At 42.9% G+C, this 19,280-nt stretch overlaps 1 protein-coding gene across 5 annotated transcripts in view; it reads left to right on the top strand.

The window, feature by feature from the left end:
- Window positions 1-19,280, top strand: part of CTNNA2 (catenin alpha 2) — an 862,138-nt gene that overhangs the window by 174,488 nt on the left and 668,370 nt on the right. For all 5 annotated transcript variants that reach the window (XM_006018010.2, XM_025197143.1, XM_025197145.1 and 2 more), the window contains exon 3: window positions 11,164-11,359. In XM_006018010.2, the coding sequence (XP_006018072.1) occupies window positions 11,164-11,359 (196 nt within the window). The remainder of the gene's footprint in view (window positions 1-11,163; window positions 11,360-19,280) is intronic.

Here is a 19,280-nt window from a genome sequence, read left to right as displayed (position 1 = left end):
TCCCCCTCCCCTTCCCTTAGGAAAGGGGCATGTCTGAACTCCTCTTGCTGCCTCCTGATTGGGGGATGAGCTCCACCAATCAAAACAGCAAGATTTCAAGCCTGGGACTCAACCCAAGCTGCAAAAGGCAAGCCTGCTACACTAGCATACTTCTTGGTTTCTTCCACCTCATCGTGCCGGGTGTCCAAGGAGGTGGAAGGCTGTTGGGAGCTGGAGCCCCACATGCTAGGGCAGGAGTCACTTGACTGCAGCTTCCCCGTCCCTGGCTGAGCATGTAGTGCATGACACACTGCTTCCCCATGCTACCTGCTACCCAGAGTGTCACAGCAAGGGCAAGACAAGGAGGAGGAGGAGCCACGGGAGTTGTGGGGGGGGAGGGGGAAGCCAAGTAGTACCTGGGCGGCTGCTGCAGCAGTGGTTTGTTAACTTGCTTGTTGGCCAAGCAACTGTGTATGTTAGCTGGAGGTGGGGCCAGGGCAGTGCTGTTGGTGGGTGTGAGCTGGAGTGTGGTGCAGGCTGCCCCAGGCACGAGTGGGTGGGGCTTGTCCACATGCGGAGCACTGCAGGGCCAGCCATGGCCTGGATAGTGGGGGTGGACTGCACCTGCACCAGACAAGCTGCACCAGATAAGCTGCTACATTCATCATCCAGCTACCCTCCTTGCCTCCCCACCACTCCCGGCTGGCTTCTAGGACCTAGCACGCAGACAGCCCCTCTCGCACGCACCCCCTCCCCAGCACAAACATCCCACACTCCCTCCACACATCCCCTCCCATCCCACACAGTATACAAGAGTAAGACTTGACAAAAGTCATGACAAAGTGATGGCAAAAAAATATTTCTTCAATAAAATTAAAATGTGTTATAGTAGATGTTTAATTTTTTTTTAGTATATGATTTTTAAAATATATAATTTGTTAAAGTAATACCTTCTGAAAGATTTTGGAGTCCCCTGTGATTCAGTGGTAGAATCCTTGTCTGCTCCACAGGAGACCTGGGTTCAATTCTTGGACACTTGTACAACTATAGCCATGGAGGCACCAAATGTCTGGACTCCATTTGGCCTATGGATTTTGTCTCAATGGCCTAAAAGGGGCATGGAAGTTCTGGATAGCTTCTGGTCCTCCATACTTCTGTCTGGCATATGCATTGAAGGTCTGGATGACCTCTCACGCATACACTGTGATCCAGTAAAATCGATGGTTGCCATATCATTGGAAGTCTGAAAGATTTTTTTGTTCAGCCCTTGACAGCTCATCAAAACTTGCTAAGTGGCCTGCCAGCTGAAATAATTGCCCAACCCTGTGCTAAATGCACACTGGATAAGCACAGGATTTACCTAACAGCATAACCCCAAGAAGATGGGGCTGGACAGTGGTTATTAGGAAACAGTTTCTGACTAGGAGCATAGTAAAGCATTGGAACAGGCTGCACAGAGAGGTTGTGGACTCTCCATCTTTGGAGGTTTTTAAGACCCAGCTAGACAAAACTCTGGCTGCGATTATTTAGTTGGGGATGGTCCTGCTTTTGAGCAGGGGGCTGTGCTAGATATGACCTGAGGTCCCTTCCAACCCTCATTTTTGATCATATGGTTCTATAACAAATGATGATTACTTAAATGTCTCTAAGACCCCTGGCAGACATTACCAGTTAATCACGACTTCAGTACTAATCTGGCTACACTTTAATGCAATGAATGGCATGATAAAACAAGGGATAAGCCCTCAAGTTTACATATATTCTGTGTAATAACTTTGTGACTGGTTCCCATCACATCTTAAATTGCAGCCAGGAGGCTGCTCCGATGCAATTTAATTACAGCTTGTTGGAGCAGACTCAATCTAGTGAGTTGGAGCAAGATAATTATCGCACTCCAGCCAGCCTCTGCATCTTGTGTATGAGCATCCCCATGCTTCAAATGGCGGCGGAGGAACTTTAACTAAAGCTTATTCAACAAGCTTTAAAATAAAGCGCCCCTGCTACCATTTTGAATGTTGGGGACGCTGATACATGAGACACTCCAGGCACTTTAATTTGAGTGGCTCTAAGAGCTGTTCTAATTAAAGCACCCCCTCTCGCTCCCTGGAGCAGTTGTAAAAATGCCCATAGACTCTTATGTGCCTGTGGCTGGGAGTGGCAGCTCATTGAGGCTCTCTGGGTCAATGCAAATTACATTACTTTTTGTTCTCAAGCGGTTATCATCCTGGGTGTGTGTGTTTATGTGTCTGTGTGTGCGTGTATACCCTAGCAACTGCTTGGTTTTGCTTTGCTAATGCAGTATAACCTCATAAATCTGGCTTTCAAAATTCCACAATTCTTAAAAATTTGGCGCTTTTCAAAAATACACTACGTTGGGGAGTAGTGATGGGCGGTCCTGGAGCAGCAACTGCATGTGGAGCAGCGGCATGGCGTGGTGGATGGTGGTGGGAGCCGCTGCGTGCAAGACTCTCCCTCTGCATCCAGGTGGGTGGGGGGGTAGCAGCAGGCGGTCCCAAAGCAGCAGCCACACGTGGAGTGGCAGGGCAGGGTGGTGGATGGCAGCAGCAGCTGCCACATGCAAACTTCCCCCTCTGCATCAGGCAGCTGGGCAGCGCCTGTTGCACTCACCCTGCTGCCCTTGCCCTGCCCCAGCCCTGACGTTGGTGGAGGAAGAAGCTTGCCACTGCCATCCAGCATCCTGCGCCACTGCTCCACGTGCAGCCGCTGCTCCAGGACTGCCCACCACTACTCCTCCTCCCCCCCAACTCAACGAAAACCCCTCTCCTAAGGATTCTTTCAAAAATCTGGAATTATAAATTTTCCAGCAGGTGCCAGGTCCCAAGGACGACAGATTTATGAAGTTATACTGTAGTCGGATGTTGCTAGGTCACATCTTCTGTATTTATAACTATTTTCTGCCTGTTTGAAATTTGTAAGTAATTCTGTAAAAGTTACCAGTCATTACAGATGTATTAGAGACAGACAGAGAGAGAGAAACCATGAGATAAATTTAGCAAGTGTTATGGAAATCTGTGTCTTATCTGATGTTCGAGGATATGTGGTTCTTTGCTACATGACAAGTGAGGGGCGTACTTTTTACTTGTAGTAAAGTGCTAAAAATTCTCATTTGGACATAACAATTAAAATCATGATCTAAAACAAGTCAGTCCATGTCCATATCCCTGTAAAGTAAAAAGACAGCCCATGTATCAGGCCCAAGTAGAAAGCAGTATTCACAATAAGCAGTGCTATCTTTTGAACTGGTTGCAGCTCGGAGATTGTTAAGGATCTATTAGGGTTTGATGCTTAAAAAGCATATCATTTCCCTCCTCCCTTTCTTCCATTTCTCTCTCATTTCCTTTTTTGGCACATTCAAATTTCTTTTTTGTTTTGCTTTATTATAACTTGGCAGATATTCTGTATTCATAGTTTTGTAGCTGAAAGTGGGAAAGGAGGCACTGGGAGGTGGGGGAGGCAGTAAGGGGCTTGTGGCAGCAGTGCAGGGCTCCCACTTCAGGGATTCCAGCTCCAAATTCCCCAAACCTTTTTTCTCCCCTTTTTCTTTTGAGCAGAAAGATAGAAGAAGTTTAGGGCTGGAGCACTTTGCAGTGGTGAGCAGCATTAAGAATGAGACCCAGTGGCTGGACACCTAGTAGCCTCTCTACCTAGCTCTCCCTCCCTTATCTGTGGGGGCACTGGGTGGGGAGTGTAGCAGGTTACTGGGATTCTGGAACACTTATTTGGCTCTGGGCACACATAGGAAAAAGCTGAAATGCTTCGAAATATCTCATTTTCAAGAGGTAGCATTTGGAGCCATTTGGCCTCTTTCAGAACGTTTCAGAAGGCATATCCGTTTGTCCAGCTGGCCCTTGGAAACCTTGCAGAGGTGTTTGAAACATTTCAGTTGTTCTCTCTCTCCATGCGTTTCAGAGAGAACACGTCTTAAAACAATTAACAATCTTATACCTTTCCCTGGCATATCAGGCATTTCCTGCCTTTCTCATGGAAACCATGGACGGTCAGAAATATTTTAGGCCCTTTGCAAGGTCTTTGTCTTGGTCTTGTGCCCCCCCCCTCCCCCCCATTTTTGTTAGGAAAGTGTCTCTCTCCAGACTGTGGTTGTTATTTTATATTGTTCAATTCTGTTTCTCTACAAAGCCTTGTGAACCAGGTCGAATCCATCTGTACTTTGTACCCTAAGGGAGTTGAGACAAAATCTCAAATGGTTTATTGTCTGCATTGTTCCAATATAGGGGATGTGTATCCATTGCTTCCCCAGGGTATGTCTGAGCTTGAATACAGATCAATGACTGCAGTACAGGTAAGTGTACAGTGCCAGGTTTAATAAAGCTAGCAAGAATAAGAATAGAAGAGGAGACATGGTGGGACAGGCTTCAGAGTGGCTGTGTAATTCCATCAGGGACCCGCTGTACATACTCCGTTTTCTGACCTGTGCTGAAGACCACATTGCTATTGTTACCCTTCTGGTTAGATTAAAGCAAGCACAGACCTGCCTACCTGTTACAAGAATGCCTCCTGATAGTGCAGGCCCAATAGTAGTAACTTCAGTTTGCTGCCAGAAGTATTCCGTATCTGTTGAGCCAGGAATACAATTACTAGTACGTCAGACAGATGCACATAATAGTTATAAGATTTACTGAACTTACAGGTTCAGTTAAATTTTATTGAAACCTTTGGGAATCGCCACTACCCTTCGTTTTTAAGATGACTATGACAAATCGTTATTTTTCTTTTTAGAAGTAGGGAGTAGCTGTCACCAAACCGCAAACACAGATGTGGCTCTGTTCAAAAGCAGGCAAAGGCAAGTTGTTCAGGAGTTTCAAACGATCCGGGTGGAGAGCTTTGCTAAATAATGTTTTGGGAACTGTGTGTGCATACACACCGGAAACAGTTTAGTTTGAAAAGCTGGGAAAGAAATAGAAATAGAGAAGAAAGCTCTGGCCCAACCTGAAGAAGTACTGATGGGGTGGCCCTGAGGAATGACTGAAGAGGCTTGGTTTGTTGAGCAGGGAACATGTCTGTGGTCCTTTTGATTCCTCCTGAAAAGAAGGCGGCACACATTCACAAAGATGTACAGATGTCTAGTACATCAAAAACATAATGCTCATCATCAGTTTCTTCTCCTAAGTAGAATAACCTGTAGTGTCACACCATTTTTTGCAACAGAGGACAATTCGATTTATCTGTCATTCTTATACTCTTGTTTTTAAGAGTTTGGTGTATATAGGATAGTTCACATTTTTCAAAACAAAGGTTTGAAAAAGTAAATTGAGGGCAAACAGTTAAGGAGGTATTCGTGGAATATCTAGCAATTGCAACTCTGTCAGAGCAAATACCTGAATTTACTGATAGCATCTAATGTATCTCTCACTACACTTAAAATGGTATATGCATGAATATATATGGTTAAAGGAAGAGAAACAAGGAATTGAAACATCTGTGAATGATTCATCTTAGTACCACATTGTTGAAAATTGATCACATCTTAAAGGTTATTATACTGTGTGAAACCCCTTGCTCCCAATTAGTAATCCCAAACAAACAGAACTAAAGAGTTTTTACTCTGGAAAAAATGCCTCTAGACATGACATAATGAAACACTTTTTCTATGGGTTGCTTATATTCATATCAAATCTTCCTGAGCTCAAGAGAGGAATGCTGATGTGACATTTATTCTCACCTGAGCCTAGGCTTTTTGTGTTGTAGGTTGGTCACTGTGTATAATTAGCGGAATTGGCTTTAGCACACTCCACGTTTCTTGACCGTCCTTAGCTTCCAAGGCTAGGAAAAAAAAAAAAAAAAGACCTGCATACCCCCATGTGAGAAGAAAATACCACCTGTGCCTTATAAAATGATGATGACATGATCCTTTTTTCCATTGGGGCATCTCCCTACTTGGCTCACCATGGTGTCTTTTAAGGTTAGAGTGCACAGGTGGCATACCGTAATGGAGGCCAATCTTTTCAAGTACAAACCCTTCTGACTAAATCAAGTTGGGTTCTCATTAACTTTGCCTCATCACACATCCTGAAGCTTCACTTTTACCTGTGTAGTTCCATTAGCTATAATGTTCTCAATGGCAATTGTGTGATCCCATTACAAACGCACAGAGGGTACAGCTATGATGGGAACTTAATAAGCAATTTGATTAGTGTAGCATATTGGCTGAAATCCATATAATCCTAATTTAGGTGTTTATTACTTAATTACTTGCTTAAAGGAGCAGATGTGTCTACAAATGCATACAGAGGGTAGATCTGTTTTATTTAAGATGGTGCTGGTTTTGTACAATGATGTTTCAGAGCTCAAATTGGACTTCCATATTCTATTTACTAAAGAGTTTTCCCACTGTTTCCAAATATAATACATGAAGTAAAGGACTAATTTGCCAGATGCAAGAGAGGCATTTTCTAGTTTATAAGGAAAATATTGAGAGTCAAAAAGTAGAGGATTTAATTCTTTTTTCTCTTGAGGCTGGCTGTTTGCTGTTCTGATTAAGGTATTTGGATTAGTGATATAAACATACTCAGTGCTGTGAGTAACCAATGGGTTCTGTTGCTTTCAAGTGTACTCTGGGCTGAGCATGCTATTGTGAAAATTAATAAAAGATAGAAGAAAGTTAATTTTAATATATACATGTATTCTATTAAGATCATTGTTTTATTAAGAATATGTAGTGATCTTGCCTAAAAATCTAATTTGGGATTAGTGCTCTATAGGTGCCTGTACACACCACGGGTTTTAATCCTCATTAAATCAAATAGGTTTATAAAAGTTAAACAAGTTTATTTTGGAGCATTGCATCAGTGTTTGCACACACTAGGTTTTTGAACAAACTGAGTCTGGTCCCCAACTGGTGCCACAGGAGAGTGGGACAGTCCAGCGCTGCCCTCCCCTCGGCTTGGGGCCCCCCACCCCATGCCCTGCCATGCAATAGTGGGAGCAGGGAGAGCCAGCAGATGGCATAAGAAGAAAACAATCAGAAGCAATTCAAAGGGATGAACTACCAAAAAAGTCACAGTGCCATCTGGTGGACAAAGAGGCTTATTACACATCTTTGAGTGCCTTTGTGTTTGAACGCAATGAATCCATGGACTCAATGCTTTAATTTGCAGCGAGTCAAACTAAATCATGTCTGAGGACTTTTACTTTAATGCACCAGAAAGACTCTTAAAGCGTCCAGAAAACCTGCTTGTGCGGTCATGCCATTACAGCGCAAAAAAGGGCAAAAAGCGGGCGTGTACAAAGGCCTATTTTGCCAAATGCTAGCCTAGAAACAGGAAGAGATGGTATCTGCCCCAAAGACCTGATATTCTAATTTGAAACAAGGTACAACTTGTAAGTGAAATAAACCATGGGGTGGGTAATGATAAAAAAGATCTCATTGTAATATATGTATATAGTATTGTATTGTAGGCCAGGGATTGTATAAAATCAGGACAAGAAGATGGTTCCTACATCTTATAATTTAAGTCTTATAGAGTAATTTTATGCAGAATGTGACTATTTGCAACTCCTTTGATAGTTTGCTTTTGTTCTTATCAATAAATAGAATCAGGATCTCACTGCTGCGAACCTGTTCTTCATTGCTGGCTAGGTGTTGAGCAAACGCAGGTGTAGAAGACATATAATGGAAGAAAAGTAACCTTACTGTTTAGTTTGGGAAGAATGCATAAGAGAGAATGTGGAAATATTTTTCATAATTAGGTTGTGAACACTAATATATTTTAATTTCCATAATCTCTGTAAATTTTAGCATTTAACCATTTCAAGGGTTTATCCTTATTTTGAGATTGATTTTAAAGAGTTCCATATTAACTGTAACCCAGGAGATTAGATAGGACTAGAATACTAGGGGTTCCTCTCAAGTCGCAGAGGAGTGCACTCCTTACAAGGCTATAGAAGCACATTTCATCTTGCTTGCTAACTTTCTGCCCTGTGACTCTTGTATTTTGGTTGCCTACTGGATCAATTTTGGCAGGAGAGATGGAGAGTACCTTCAGCCTAGTCCAGCTCAACTCATAAAATAATGTTATGGCACTTTTCTTGGAAGTGGGATATGGAAGTTCAAAATCTATCAGAATAAGAAGGGTCTAGAACCCAAGTCTCTCATGTCCTGAGTGCTCCTACCACTATGTTGCTAGGCAAAAGTTGGTGTCCTCCACCCGTTGGGTATGCTCAGTGTACATTTAACAGACAGTCCCTCGGGAGATTTAGATGCCAGAAAACCTAGTTTGTGAATCTCAAATAGTCAAAGGTAGGATTCACATGCGAATACACACATCTCATAGTCAGGACTGTGTGGGTTTGCAGAACTAAGGAAAGGCATGCAAAGCAGTATTAATTGAAACAAAAATATTCATGTACTTTTTACTTTGCATATTTTTTGTGGTACAACCTGCATCTTCCTTTGTATAGCTAACACTTTTGGACAATTGCAGTATAAGTAATTACATTTATCAACTCAGAAACTTGGGGCTCCTATACACATGCAGAAAGGCTGCTCCAACGTGCTGATCAGTTGAGCTGCTGGAGTGTGGTAATTTAGTTTAAATATGGAGTGCTTTAAACTAAAGCTCGTTCGAGAGGCTTTAGTTTCATAGTTTCATAGTTTTAGGGTCGGAAGGGACCTAATAGATCTTCTAGCCCGACCCCCCGCCAGGGCGGGAGAACAACAAAAGAACCCTAAAAACAAAAAAACGGGATTCAAATGAGTCCAGCCAGGTAGGTATCCAGCCTCTTCTTAAAGATCCCCAGGGTAGGGGCCAGCACCACCTCCCTTGGAAGTTGGTTCCAGCTCCTAGCCGCCCTAACTGTGAAGTAGTTTTTTCGGATTTCCAATCTGTACCTCCTCTCCATCAACTTGTGCCCATTACTCCTTGTTATGCCAGCGGGGGCTAGGGGAAACAGCGTCTCCCCCAAACCCTTCTGGTTCCCCCTAGTTCAACCTGCCCTGCCACCATTTTTCAGTGCGGGGACGCTGATACACGTGACACTCTGGTTGCTTTTAATTAGTGCGGCTCTCAGAGCTGTGCTAATTAAAACACGCCTCCCAGAGCACTCTTGTTACTTTTTTGACTGCTACTAACCTCTGTTATGCACAGTTTTATTTACTGCCTTTCTTGGTCTTGTATCATTGAATTTTGTCTGTTGCGCTATTTTAATTATACTGCCTTTTTAAATTTATCTCTATCTCATGATCTCTTTGCTTGTTAATACTGGCCAACCTGACTAGATATGGATCAGGGTCAGAAAAGGGAGAGCCTCTGCTTCATATTAATTACTTGTACATTCTAGGTGTCTGGGACATGCTTGCAAATGCGAATCCATATGCACAGCACATCTGTAGATCAGGCAGTGTTTACAGTAGAAAAAATATTGGCACTTACAGATGATGTGACCATCCATTTGGAGCAAGTGATTAATGTCTAATTATCAATGTAAATAACCATCTGCACAAAATGGGGTATGACAGGGTTGGCAGCAGTTCTGCAGGAAAGAATCAGCAGTTCTGCAGGGAGTTCTAGTGGATCGCAGACTGAACGTGATTTAACAATGTCACATGGTGTGAATAAAGCAGTCCCAGTAACATGAATAAACAGGAGTCTTATATATGACACATGCAGTATCCATTAACTAGTCTAACTCAGCTAGAGAACTGTTTCTACTTTTCAGCACTGCACTTCATGAAAGATGTGGATCAGTGGGAGAGAGTCTAGAGAGTAACAAAAATTAAAACTGGAGAAAGCATTTGAAAGAACGGAAGAACTGGAATGAGTTATTTTAGCGAGGAGAAGGGTGAGGAAGGACATGATAATAGCCATCAGATACATAAAAGGTAGCTGCTCTCCAAATATGTAAAAAGAAAGTTTATAAATTGTTCTCGATATTCCCTGGGGACTGAATGAGAAATAATAGGCTTAAATCACAACATGAGGGATTTAGGTTTGACGCTGCGGAGTGGGAAAGGGAATCTATCTGGAAGGATAGTTAGGCACTAAAACAGGGAGATTAATAATCCTCCATCTCTGTTTATAAGTACGGGGTAGGCAGGGGTAGTTAACCTGCAGCCTGCGTGGCACAAGTGACACGGGCAGCCTCGTGAATGGCACATAGCAGACCAGGGAGGGGACAAGTGGCACAGCAACATATAGGGCAGGAAGCAAAAGTAGCACAACAGACCAGGCAAGGGAACTCAGGGCAAGGAAGCAAGTAGAGTAGCAGACTGGGCAGGGTAAGGAGATTGGAATGGCACTTGGAGATGGTGCAGGACTAATTTGTGGTACACCTGCCAGATTAAGATATATCGTATCCCACTGGAACAAGGTATAGCTAGGGTTACCATACATCCCAGTTTGGCTGAGATGCTTCAGGATTCTGTAGCCATTTCCCGGCCGGTTGGTCAACAATCCTGGGCTGCATTCAGGTGGGGAAGTGGAGTGGCATGGTGTGCCAGGCCGGCCTTTGGGCAGGCACTGCTACTCCTGTGCAGGATCAAGGACATGCCACATGTGGGCAGAGTGGCACCTGCTCCATTTCACCCATCTTGCTCCCACACAACAGTAGTGGTGCCTGCCTGGCTGCCTGCCTGGCTCAGCATGCCGCTTCACCTCCCACTCCAGCCTGGGACTTTTGACCAAGTGGCCGGGACCAGCCTACAGAAATCTGGAGTGTCCCGGCCAAACCGGGATGTATGGTCACCTTAGGTATAGACAAGGTGACGCATGGTCACCCTAGGTATATTAACACCTGTGTTAATATGAAAGGTTTCTGATAGAAGCCGTTATGATACAACTGTTTATAGCTGCATGATTCTGTAGTGATACAAGTGCAGCAAACACTGCACTTTTAGCCCTGGTTCATTCACAAAGCTGGACAATTTAGCTAACTTGCATCACTACGGGGTCATGCAGACATAACAGAGCATAGCAGTTGATGAATGCTCCCAAGTAGTAGATCCCCCCTTTTCATAGAAGTTAAATGTATATTTGTCCATTCTCATGAACCAACACCTATCATTAGTGGTTCTGAAGTAGTTGATCCTGTCTTGGGACAAGGGACATGGGCTAGGTTTCTTCTTGAGGGTCTCTTCAGCTTTGTTTCAAGAAGCTATGATAATATTGTGTTAATTTGAAAACCATTTCTTTCCTCTCTTTTCCAAAGGTGACAACCCTTGTTAATACAAGCAATAAAGGGCCATCTGGTAAAAAGAAAGGTCGATCAAAAAAGGCTCATGTGTTGGCTGCTTCAGTAGAGCAAGCCACTCAAAACTTCTTGGAGAAAGGAGATCAAATTGCTAAGGAGAGCCAGGATCTCAAGGAGGAATTGGTCGCTGCTGTAGAGGATGTACGCAAACAAGGTATGTTCAATGAAGCTGTCCCGATTATTACATTTGATACATTATTGGATCTCCTCCAGAAGTAATGTGCCAGCTGCTCCCTGAATAATAATGTGATGAAAACTACGTATAAACTGTATATTGCATTGTATTTTCAGTGTTAACCCTGTTGTTTATGTAGCACTAGCCATGGAAGTGATGACTGTTTCACCAGCTCCATTGACTCAGGAAATGGGAAGCTCTGGCTCTGCTGTCTTGAATTCCTGGTGCTGATGCAAAATCACAAGGCTCATTTGTGCTTCAGCTGCTTCTTTATTTTGTGGTGCAGTGGACTGCCTTTGTAATGAAAATTAGGCAGGAAAAAGTTTGCAGCTAGCCTGTGAAGAACAGCTTCAGGAAAAAAATGCATAATGTATTTATAATCAGTGTTTTGCGCGGGGAAAAATGAACAGTTAATTATTGATCCAGTGTTTCAGTGTTTATAGAAATCTTTGCATTTTAAGTATCTAATTTACAAAGTACACAGCCTTAAGGTACAATACTGTTAACAATATTAAACCAAAGGGCTTCGCTATAAGCTGGTGATTTAATTCATGTTAAGGTTGGCTTGCACGTTGTGTAGGTGAAAGTGGTAACTTCAATACAATATGCAAACTACTTATCTAGCAAGCATCTTTCACAATGGCATGTGAAAATGAAATTTCTTTTCATGACAGTAATAATGGTTTTGCAAAGTTTAGCATATACAGTTAGTATTGTAGGAAGCCTGCTTTCAAATAAACAACAACAATAGCAATTTGAATTTCAGAAATAATCTTGGACCTGGTCTAAGAATTCGCTTGGAGAACGTAATGTGCATGGCAGTTCTTTCCATTTCTGATATTTTATTGGCAGGATGACCGGGTGGGGGATTTACGGGAATGGGTTTGTAGTAAATATCCGTCCTGATGTTTCACATTTATTGACTTTGATTATAGTTATCCCCTTTACTGGCAGCATAATTAAGGGCCTGTCAGTTTGCTCCATTGTAAATCCTATAATCTAAAGATACCATCTGCCAGGATGCTCAGTCCTGGGACTTAGTACAAAACTGGCTGAACTCCAGCTGGGATTTTCAAAGGAGCCTGAAAGAGTTGGGTGAGCAATTCTTAGTTCATTGCAATGTGTGTTAGGTGTTAGCACTCTCATCTTCAGTTGGTAAGAAATTGTTCCCAGAGGGCAGTGGCATTAGGATATCCCCCTTTTCGCCTTGTGCCTTCCACTGCTACAGATGACTTACAAGTGCTGTCCTCTGCATGGTTTACCTGGTTCCTTCTTGAGACCTCCTGCCCCTACAACTATCTGAACACTGTTTCTCTGGTGGATCTCCATTCTACCTACTTGGACAGATTGTATTCCTTATGTGCAACTGTCATGCCTTAATATGAATGTGATAATAGTAACATATATTTTAGACTTTTCTCTTGCACGGCATTTTGATGACCTTGGTATTGTTGCTTGATGCTCTGGTATTCAACAGTATAATTTGTCAGCTACTCCAGTCCTTAGATATTAGATACTGCACTTATTCTTTGTATATTGGCATCTCATCCAGTATTTCAGTACTGCCTTCTGTGCCCTTGCTGCCTCTGAGTATCTTCATGTGGGTATATCCCTTTGGTGTTTTATCATTCATTTTTTCTTGCTTTTTCGTAGACTCCTTGATCCTGGTTAGAACAATCCACATGGTCTATTTCAATATCTGAGCTCCTTATTCAGCTTGCTTTTTCATTAGCATCTTATGTTAGTCAGTGCTAATTAATTTGTAAATCCATGCTTTGTAAAGTTAAAGGCACCTGAGAGGAATGCCTTTTCCTTGATGATTAGTTTTCTGGCTGGTGCGTGCGTTTAAATTGGTCATGGGACACAACTCTCTGGAAAGGCATAAATGCTTTCATAAAAGATAAGGAGAATGAATATGAGCAGAAATTTTAAACAGTACAACATGTGATTATTTAGGCATCTATATTTAGTTAAGATACAAGGGGATTTCCTCCCATAGGAATGGAATGGGTTATGGATCTGCACAGGATGTGCTTGTCAATATGTGAGCAGGAGACATCCATGTGCAGTTATTAGCACGCTGGCACATGAGCCAATCTAACTCTGGTGAAGTGTGAACCGATATGTTTAGCTAGATGACATAAATGGATGGAATAACGATCTCGGGGTGTGTTTTGCAAGAATACTGCAAGTGGATTTCCTGGCTAAATTCCAGCTTGGGTAATTACACTGTCAACCTAAAAGCTTCCCCTGCAGTTTCAATTGAGCAGGGTATTCTTTGTTTCCTGTCCTAAATTGCTGTATGCTGTCGAACGTTGTTATAAACAGCTGTTGCACTTCATCTGAATGAGGGCTGCTCTTCACTGCTGGATGAAGTAATTGTAGTATGTAGTTTGAAAAATACTGAGAGTCCCATCTGGATGAAAAAGACTATACAAATGTAAGGTCATTACTACTGTAACAGAATGGAAACAGTAATAAGATTTTTTTTTCCTACTGCAATGAAAAGGAAAAATACCCTGATGATCAACACTTCCAGTTTAAGAAGTCAAGGGTCTTTGAGAACAGCTCGCCTAGAAACACGGAGCGGGGACTTCGTTTGGGAAACATTATACTCACAGAATTACTCCCCAAACCCCCACGACAAACTCTACTTGTTTATAAACCTAACAGTCAGCCGGTTTTTGATTTACCCATTGATTTACCAACAGGTTTAATAGGCCAGAAAGTAAACTAACTTGTAGTTACTATACAGATGTATTTGAGGAGTCTGCCTGTATAGCCTTGGAGGGCAGGGTCGATGCGTACCTTTATAGACTAAATAATATATATATAAATCTAGCACAAGCTTTTCTGAATTCAAGTTTACTTCATCAGACACTGTGAAAGGACTGCATAAAACCAGAGTATAAGACAGAGAGAGACATTAGAATACAAAAGACAAGGGAGGGAGGAGGGAGAGTGGGGAGGAGGGTCGTTCTAGGAGAAAAACTAGCAAATGATCAGTAAACCCATAGGAACAAAGAGGATTACAAAAGCTCATCCAGGTAATGAAATAAAAATCTGTTGTCCCTGTTTAAACCGGACTTAACACATTCCTCTTTGTGGATGATTTCTTGTTCTGCAGTTGCCCATTCAAACTGGTTTTTAATCCTCTTGATAGTTCCCACCCCCCACGAACAGCACTCCCGAGGTCAGCGATGGTGTGTCCAGAGAAGTTGAAGCATTTGCCACGGGGTTTCGTGTCTTTCTGCAGCTGATGTCAAATTGAGTGTTCATCCGTTCGTTCTTACATGTAGAGGTTGCCCGGTCTGTCCAGTGTAGACAGCAGAGGGCCATTATAAGCAGGTGATGGCATATGTGATGTTGGTAGAGTTGTGGGTGAATGAACCTTCAATGTTGTACTCCTTTTAATCTGCTGCTCTTGGCCTGATGACCTCAGTTGGTTAGAGCATGGTGCTAATAGTGCCAAGGTCTCAGGGTCACTCTTCATATGGGATACAAGCCTTTCCTACCTCAGGTAGGGCGTTGGACCGAATGACCTCTTGAGGTTCCTTCCAGCCTTACTTTTTGACAATGAGGTGACACAGCAGACATTTGGGTCCCTTGTATAATAATCTTGTGCATTGTGTTGGAGATCAGGGTTGACTTCTATGGCGATACCACAATATGTGCAAAAACGATATGAAGTCATTCAACATCAGCATAGAAAGCTGGTAGGAGTGCACGGAGTCCCATCTGGTCTAGAGTGAACATCTGGAACTGGGTGCAGCTCAGCTTGAAGCAGCTTTGATCCATAGGATGGAAGCAAAGCGAGAAAGCAGTATGCTGTAAATTTGGACTCCAGCTCAGACGACATATGGATCTGTGAAACTTGAAACAAGCTGCATCACTTTTGAATTGGGCTTATCAGCCACAAATGGATCCATCAGACATCTGACTAGACATCCTACATGTATACCATGATCCAGAGGATTGACAGTTGCCTACACCTGTGGTGGAAGCTATTATTACTGTTGAATTTCACGCTGTACTCTATGAATCGCATGCTGTCAGAGCTATGAAAGGAATCTCTGAGAACCAGAACACAGGGCTGAATGATCTTGATAGTTCCCATTCAAAAGGGAGCAACAATATGTTTGGATAACTGAAGATGAAGGAAACAAGTCTATCTTCATGTACAGGGCATGGGCTTGGAGCCATGGGCTTTCCCAGAAGCAGAACAAAGAAATTAAATGTTAATGCTAGTTCTTAAAATCCACAGAAAATAAGGGAGAAACTCAGAAGAACTCCCAAGTAGTAGAAAGCTTGGTCAGCGGAAGGGGCAGGCAAGTGTGCATTTGCAGTAGATAGATGTATCTGATTTAACTGCTACCCAGGAAATAAAAAACTCTGCAGAAGAAGGGAGAAGCGTGGAGCGGAGGGCAAGGGGCAGAGGGGGAGGGAGAGAGCAAGAGCAAGCAAGTGAGCTCTGCTTCAGTTGTCATGTGTCTCTAAAGGGTTGCACTGCAAACTCAGAGTGCCGACAAGGTAAGACTTTTAGGAAAGGGTGTACTTAAGTTACAGGAGCCAGGTACAGGCATGACGCTCCTACCAGTATAAATGAATGGAAACTGGTCTAGACCTGTAACAGAACAGAAGTTTAGCACATGTAGACTGATTTAAAAAATGGCAGACCCCAATCTAAGGTTTTCCCCCACCGGCAGTCATGGGTAAAGTTTATGAAAAATGTAACTAGTTAAAGTTAAGAGTTAGCAGCCTTTAAAATTAACTTGAGTTAAGTTAAAAGTTAAGTATTTCCACTTTCAACTAGTTAACAGGTAAGTTAAAAAGAGGAACTAGTTAAAAGTTAAGTTGATTCATGAGAAATGCATGAAACACAGTGAATTGTCTCTTAGCATCATTTTCCATTTTCAAGTGCAATGAGTGGGTTTCTTTTCCATAAGCCCACAGAAACAGACTCATTTTTTCAGCACTCACCCTGCTTTACCTGAAACCAATGTTGTACTTGTCATACAGTTTTCAGAATAACAATTTATCAATATCTATGCAATGTTAAATCCTTCTCACCCTCTCCATGTGAAGTACTTTGTAAAAGTCAATGCATCATACAGGTACACCAGAATAACAGAAAGGAGATATTCATAGCCAGGTGACAGATGAAAGCTGTTTCCACAAAAAACCTCTGTTCTTATAATTTTCATTGCTCAAAAGGTAAAAAAAGGGTATGAAATACATCTGAATTAGGAATAATGAAAGTGTCTGAAAATCAGAATTAGACTGAAATGAGAAAATCAGTTTAAATGAGGAAAAGGATGTTCAGGTGCATAGCAGAAATTGTTTAAACATGCTTATTGAACTTCAGCAAAAGCTGCATTTCAAAATTTACGTCTGACAATTTTCCTCTTCTGTCTTGCAAAATTAAGCCCCCACTACTGAATAATTGCTCTATGTGGGCCGATGTTCCCTCTCTTGTTTGATTGCTCTTGTTCCCTCTCCTGCAGCCAACTGGCTGCCCTGTTGGCAGTGGGGAGAGCAGAGCCCTGCAGGTAAGTCTGTGGAAGGAAATGGGCATGGGGGAGGGAAGGGACATGGGGGGGGGTGTAGATCAAGGGCCCTAATGGTGAGGGAGGGAAAGGGGTAGGGGCTGGGGGCCCTGCCCAGTCAGGATGGCAAATGGGACCCAGGGCTGGGGTGGGGAGCGGGATGGAGCCATGGGCAGCTCACCCAGGGGGTGTGGGCGGGTGAGAAGTGAGGGTACCTTCCTGCCACTGCACACATCTCTAGGGGAGGTAGTTGGGCCTGTGCCCTCCAAATTTGCGTGCAGTTCTCGGACAGATGAGGGCTGCTCACTGCAGGCTTGGGGCTCTTTGCCCTCCTGCCTTTGACCTGAGAGCTTCATGCTGGCTACGTGTCCCCTGCCCACCTGGCAGTGGTGGCAGTGGCGTGTTCTGCTTCCTGCTGCTGCGTGGGTAGGTGTCGCGTGGCCAGCTCACGGCTCCCAGAGCACAGGCAGCAGGGCGGAGATCCCCGAGCCCTCAGCAAGCAGACCACATCTCTCCGAGTCTTGCGCCAGTCTGGTTAAAAGCATTCCTATGCTTAAAAACGATGGCAGGGGGGCTTGAAGTAAAGCTCATGAGCTTTAGTACAAGCCCCCCTGCCACCATTTTTAAGCTCCAGGACACTGGTCCACTGGATAAGCCACCTGTGGCTCCATCCCGCTCAGTGCCCCGGCCCTGGGATCCCATTCACCCCCCTGGCTGGGCAGCGCATCCAGCCCCTCCCTCAGTCGCTCCATCACCATGGGTGCCTCAGTTTAGACCCCACATGCCCTTCCCTCCCCCACACTGCTTCCCCTCCACTGACTTACCAGCAGGGCGCTGCTGTCCATGCTGCCTGGCTGCATCCCTATAAAATGGTTTTTGGATTGGTATCGGCTGATGTGCCTGGTGAATAATTGGCTATCGGTATCGGCCAAGAAAATCTTTATTGGTGCACCCGTAGTTTTTCTTAAGCACTTACAAGATGTGACTTCATGTGGTGTCTAGAATATGTCATGAACTATTATCATTTCCACCGACTTACTCCTGGACACGGGATATGACATTTTGTCAGTCAGGTTTTTTTGAAATTCAGATTTTTTTTTTTTAAGCCCGTTAAACTCTTCCCCTTAAGTCTGAATAATATAAAATACTACTTCTCATTGCTCTGCATACCTTTTACTATCAAGCATCAAATAGCAAACAAAGAACAATGTGATCCTTCTTAATTATCATTTTAACCTTTTAAAAAAACTTGTATGCAACTAGGTGAAACATGAGATCAGTTTATTTTTAAATAAACTGTTTATAATGCGGTTAGTATCAATGAGCCATTTTTTCTCTTTTCCAGACACTGAATAACACTCTAGAGACTTGTCAAACCTTAAACAATGTATTCCAAAACTTGTTGTTATTTAACTGAAGTATTTTCATTAAAATATGTGTTGAAATGTCACAAAAAATTTCAAAAATATACAAATCGATCTTCGATACTTCCCGGTTCTTTTTAAATGTACTATACTTTCTATGGAAAAATGAAGTTGAATGGTATCTTTCAGCTGATCAGGATTAATTGCTAAAATATATAAATTAATTTAGTATTGTCATGTAAAGAAAGAACTAACTTTGTTTAAATGTCCCTATGGTTGAAGTGTCACTGCTAATTTTAAGAAACGTCAGAAATTGGAAAGTGACCGCAATAAAATTCTGCCAGGTGTGGAATTTGACATTAAGATTAGTTGCTGATGGATGTCTGATGCAGCTTTCGCAGATAAAAGATAAAACATAACTTCCACAGGTCCACTTCCACAGAGATTTCAATAGGACCAGATTGTATAGGCAAAATGTTTATGATGGGTAGCTAGACACATTTTCGCAAGAGTCTGAACTTTATATCTTATAACCTAGAGATTGAAAAGAGCTATTAAATAACATGGTAAGAGTCTTCCACATCTCGATAGAACACTTACTTCTTGGGGTACTATTGGTTTATTTATTTGGAATTGTTCTTATGCCATCTAAAAAGGGAAAAAAAAAAAAGTGAACTCATCTCTATGCTCCATGGACATATCAAGTAATAGATTCATAGATTCATAGATGTTAGGGTCGGAAGGGACCTCAATAGATCATTGAGTCCGACCCTCTGCATAGGCAAGAAAGAGTGCTGGGTCTAGATGACCCCAGCTAGATGCTTATCCAACCTCCTCTTGAAGACCCCCAGGGTAGGGGAGAGCACCACCTCCCTTGGGAGCCCGTTCCAGACCTTGGCCACTCGAACTGTGAAGAAGTTCTTCCTAATGTCCAGTCTAAATCTGCTCTCTGCTAGCTTGTGGCCATTATTTCTTGTAACCCCCAGGGGC

The sequence above is a fragment of the Alligator sinensis genome, unplaced genomic scaffold (assembly GCF_000455745.1).
Source record: "Alligator sinensis unplaced genomic scaffold, ASM45574v1 scaffold23_1, whole genome shotgun sequence".
In the NCBI taxonomy this organism is placed as follows: domain Eukaryota; kingdom Metazoa; phylum Chordata; order Crocodylia; family Alligatoridae; genus Alligator; species Alligator sinensis.
This window is presented reverse-complemented; position numbering and strand designations above follow the sequence as displayed.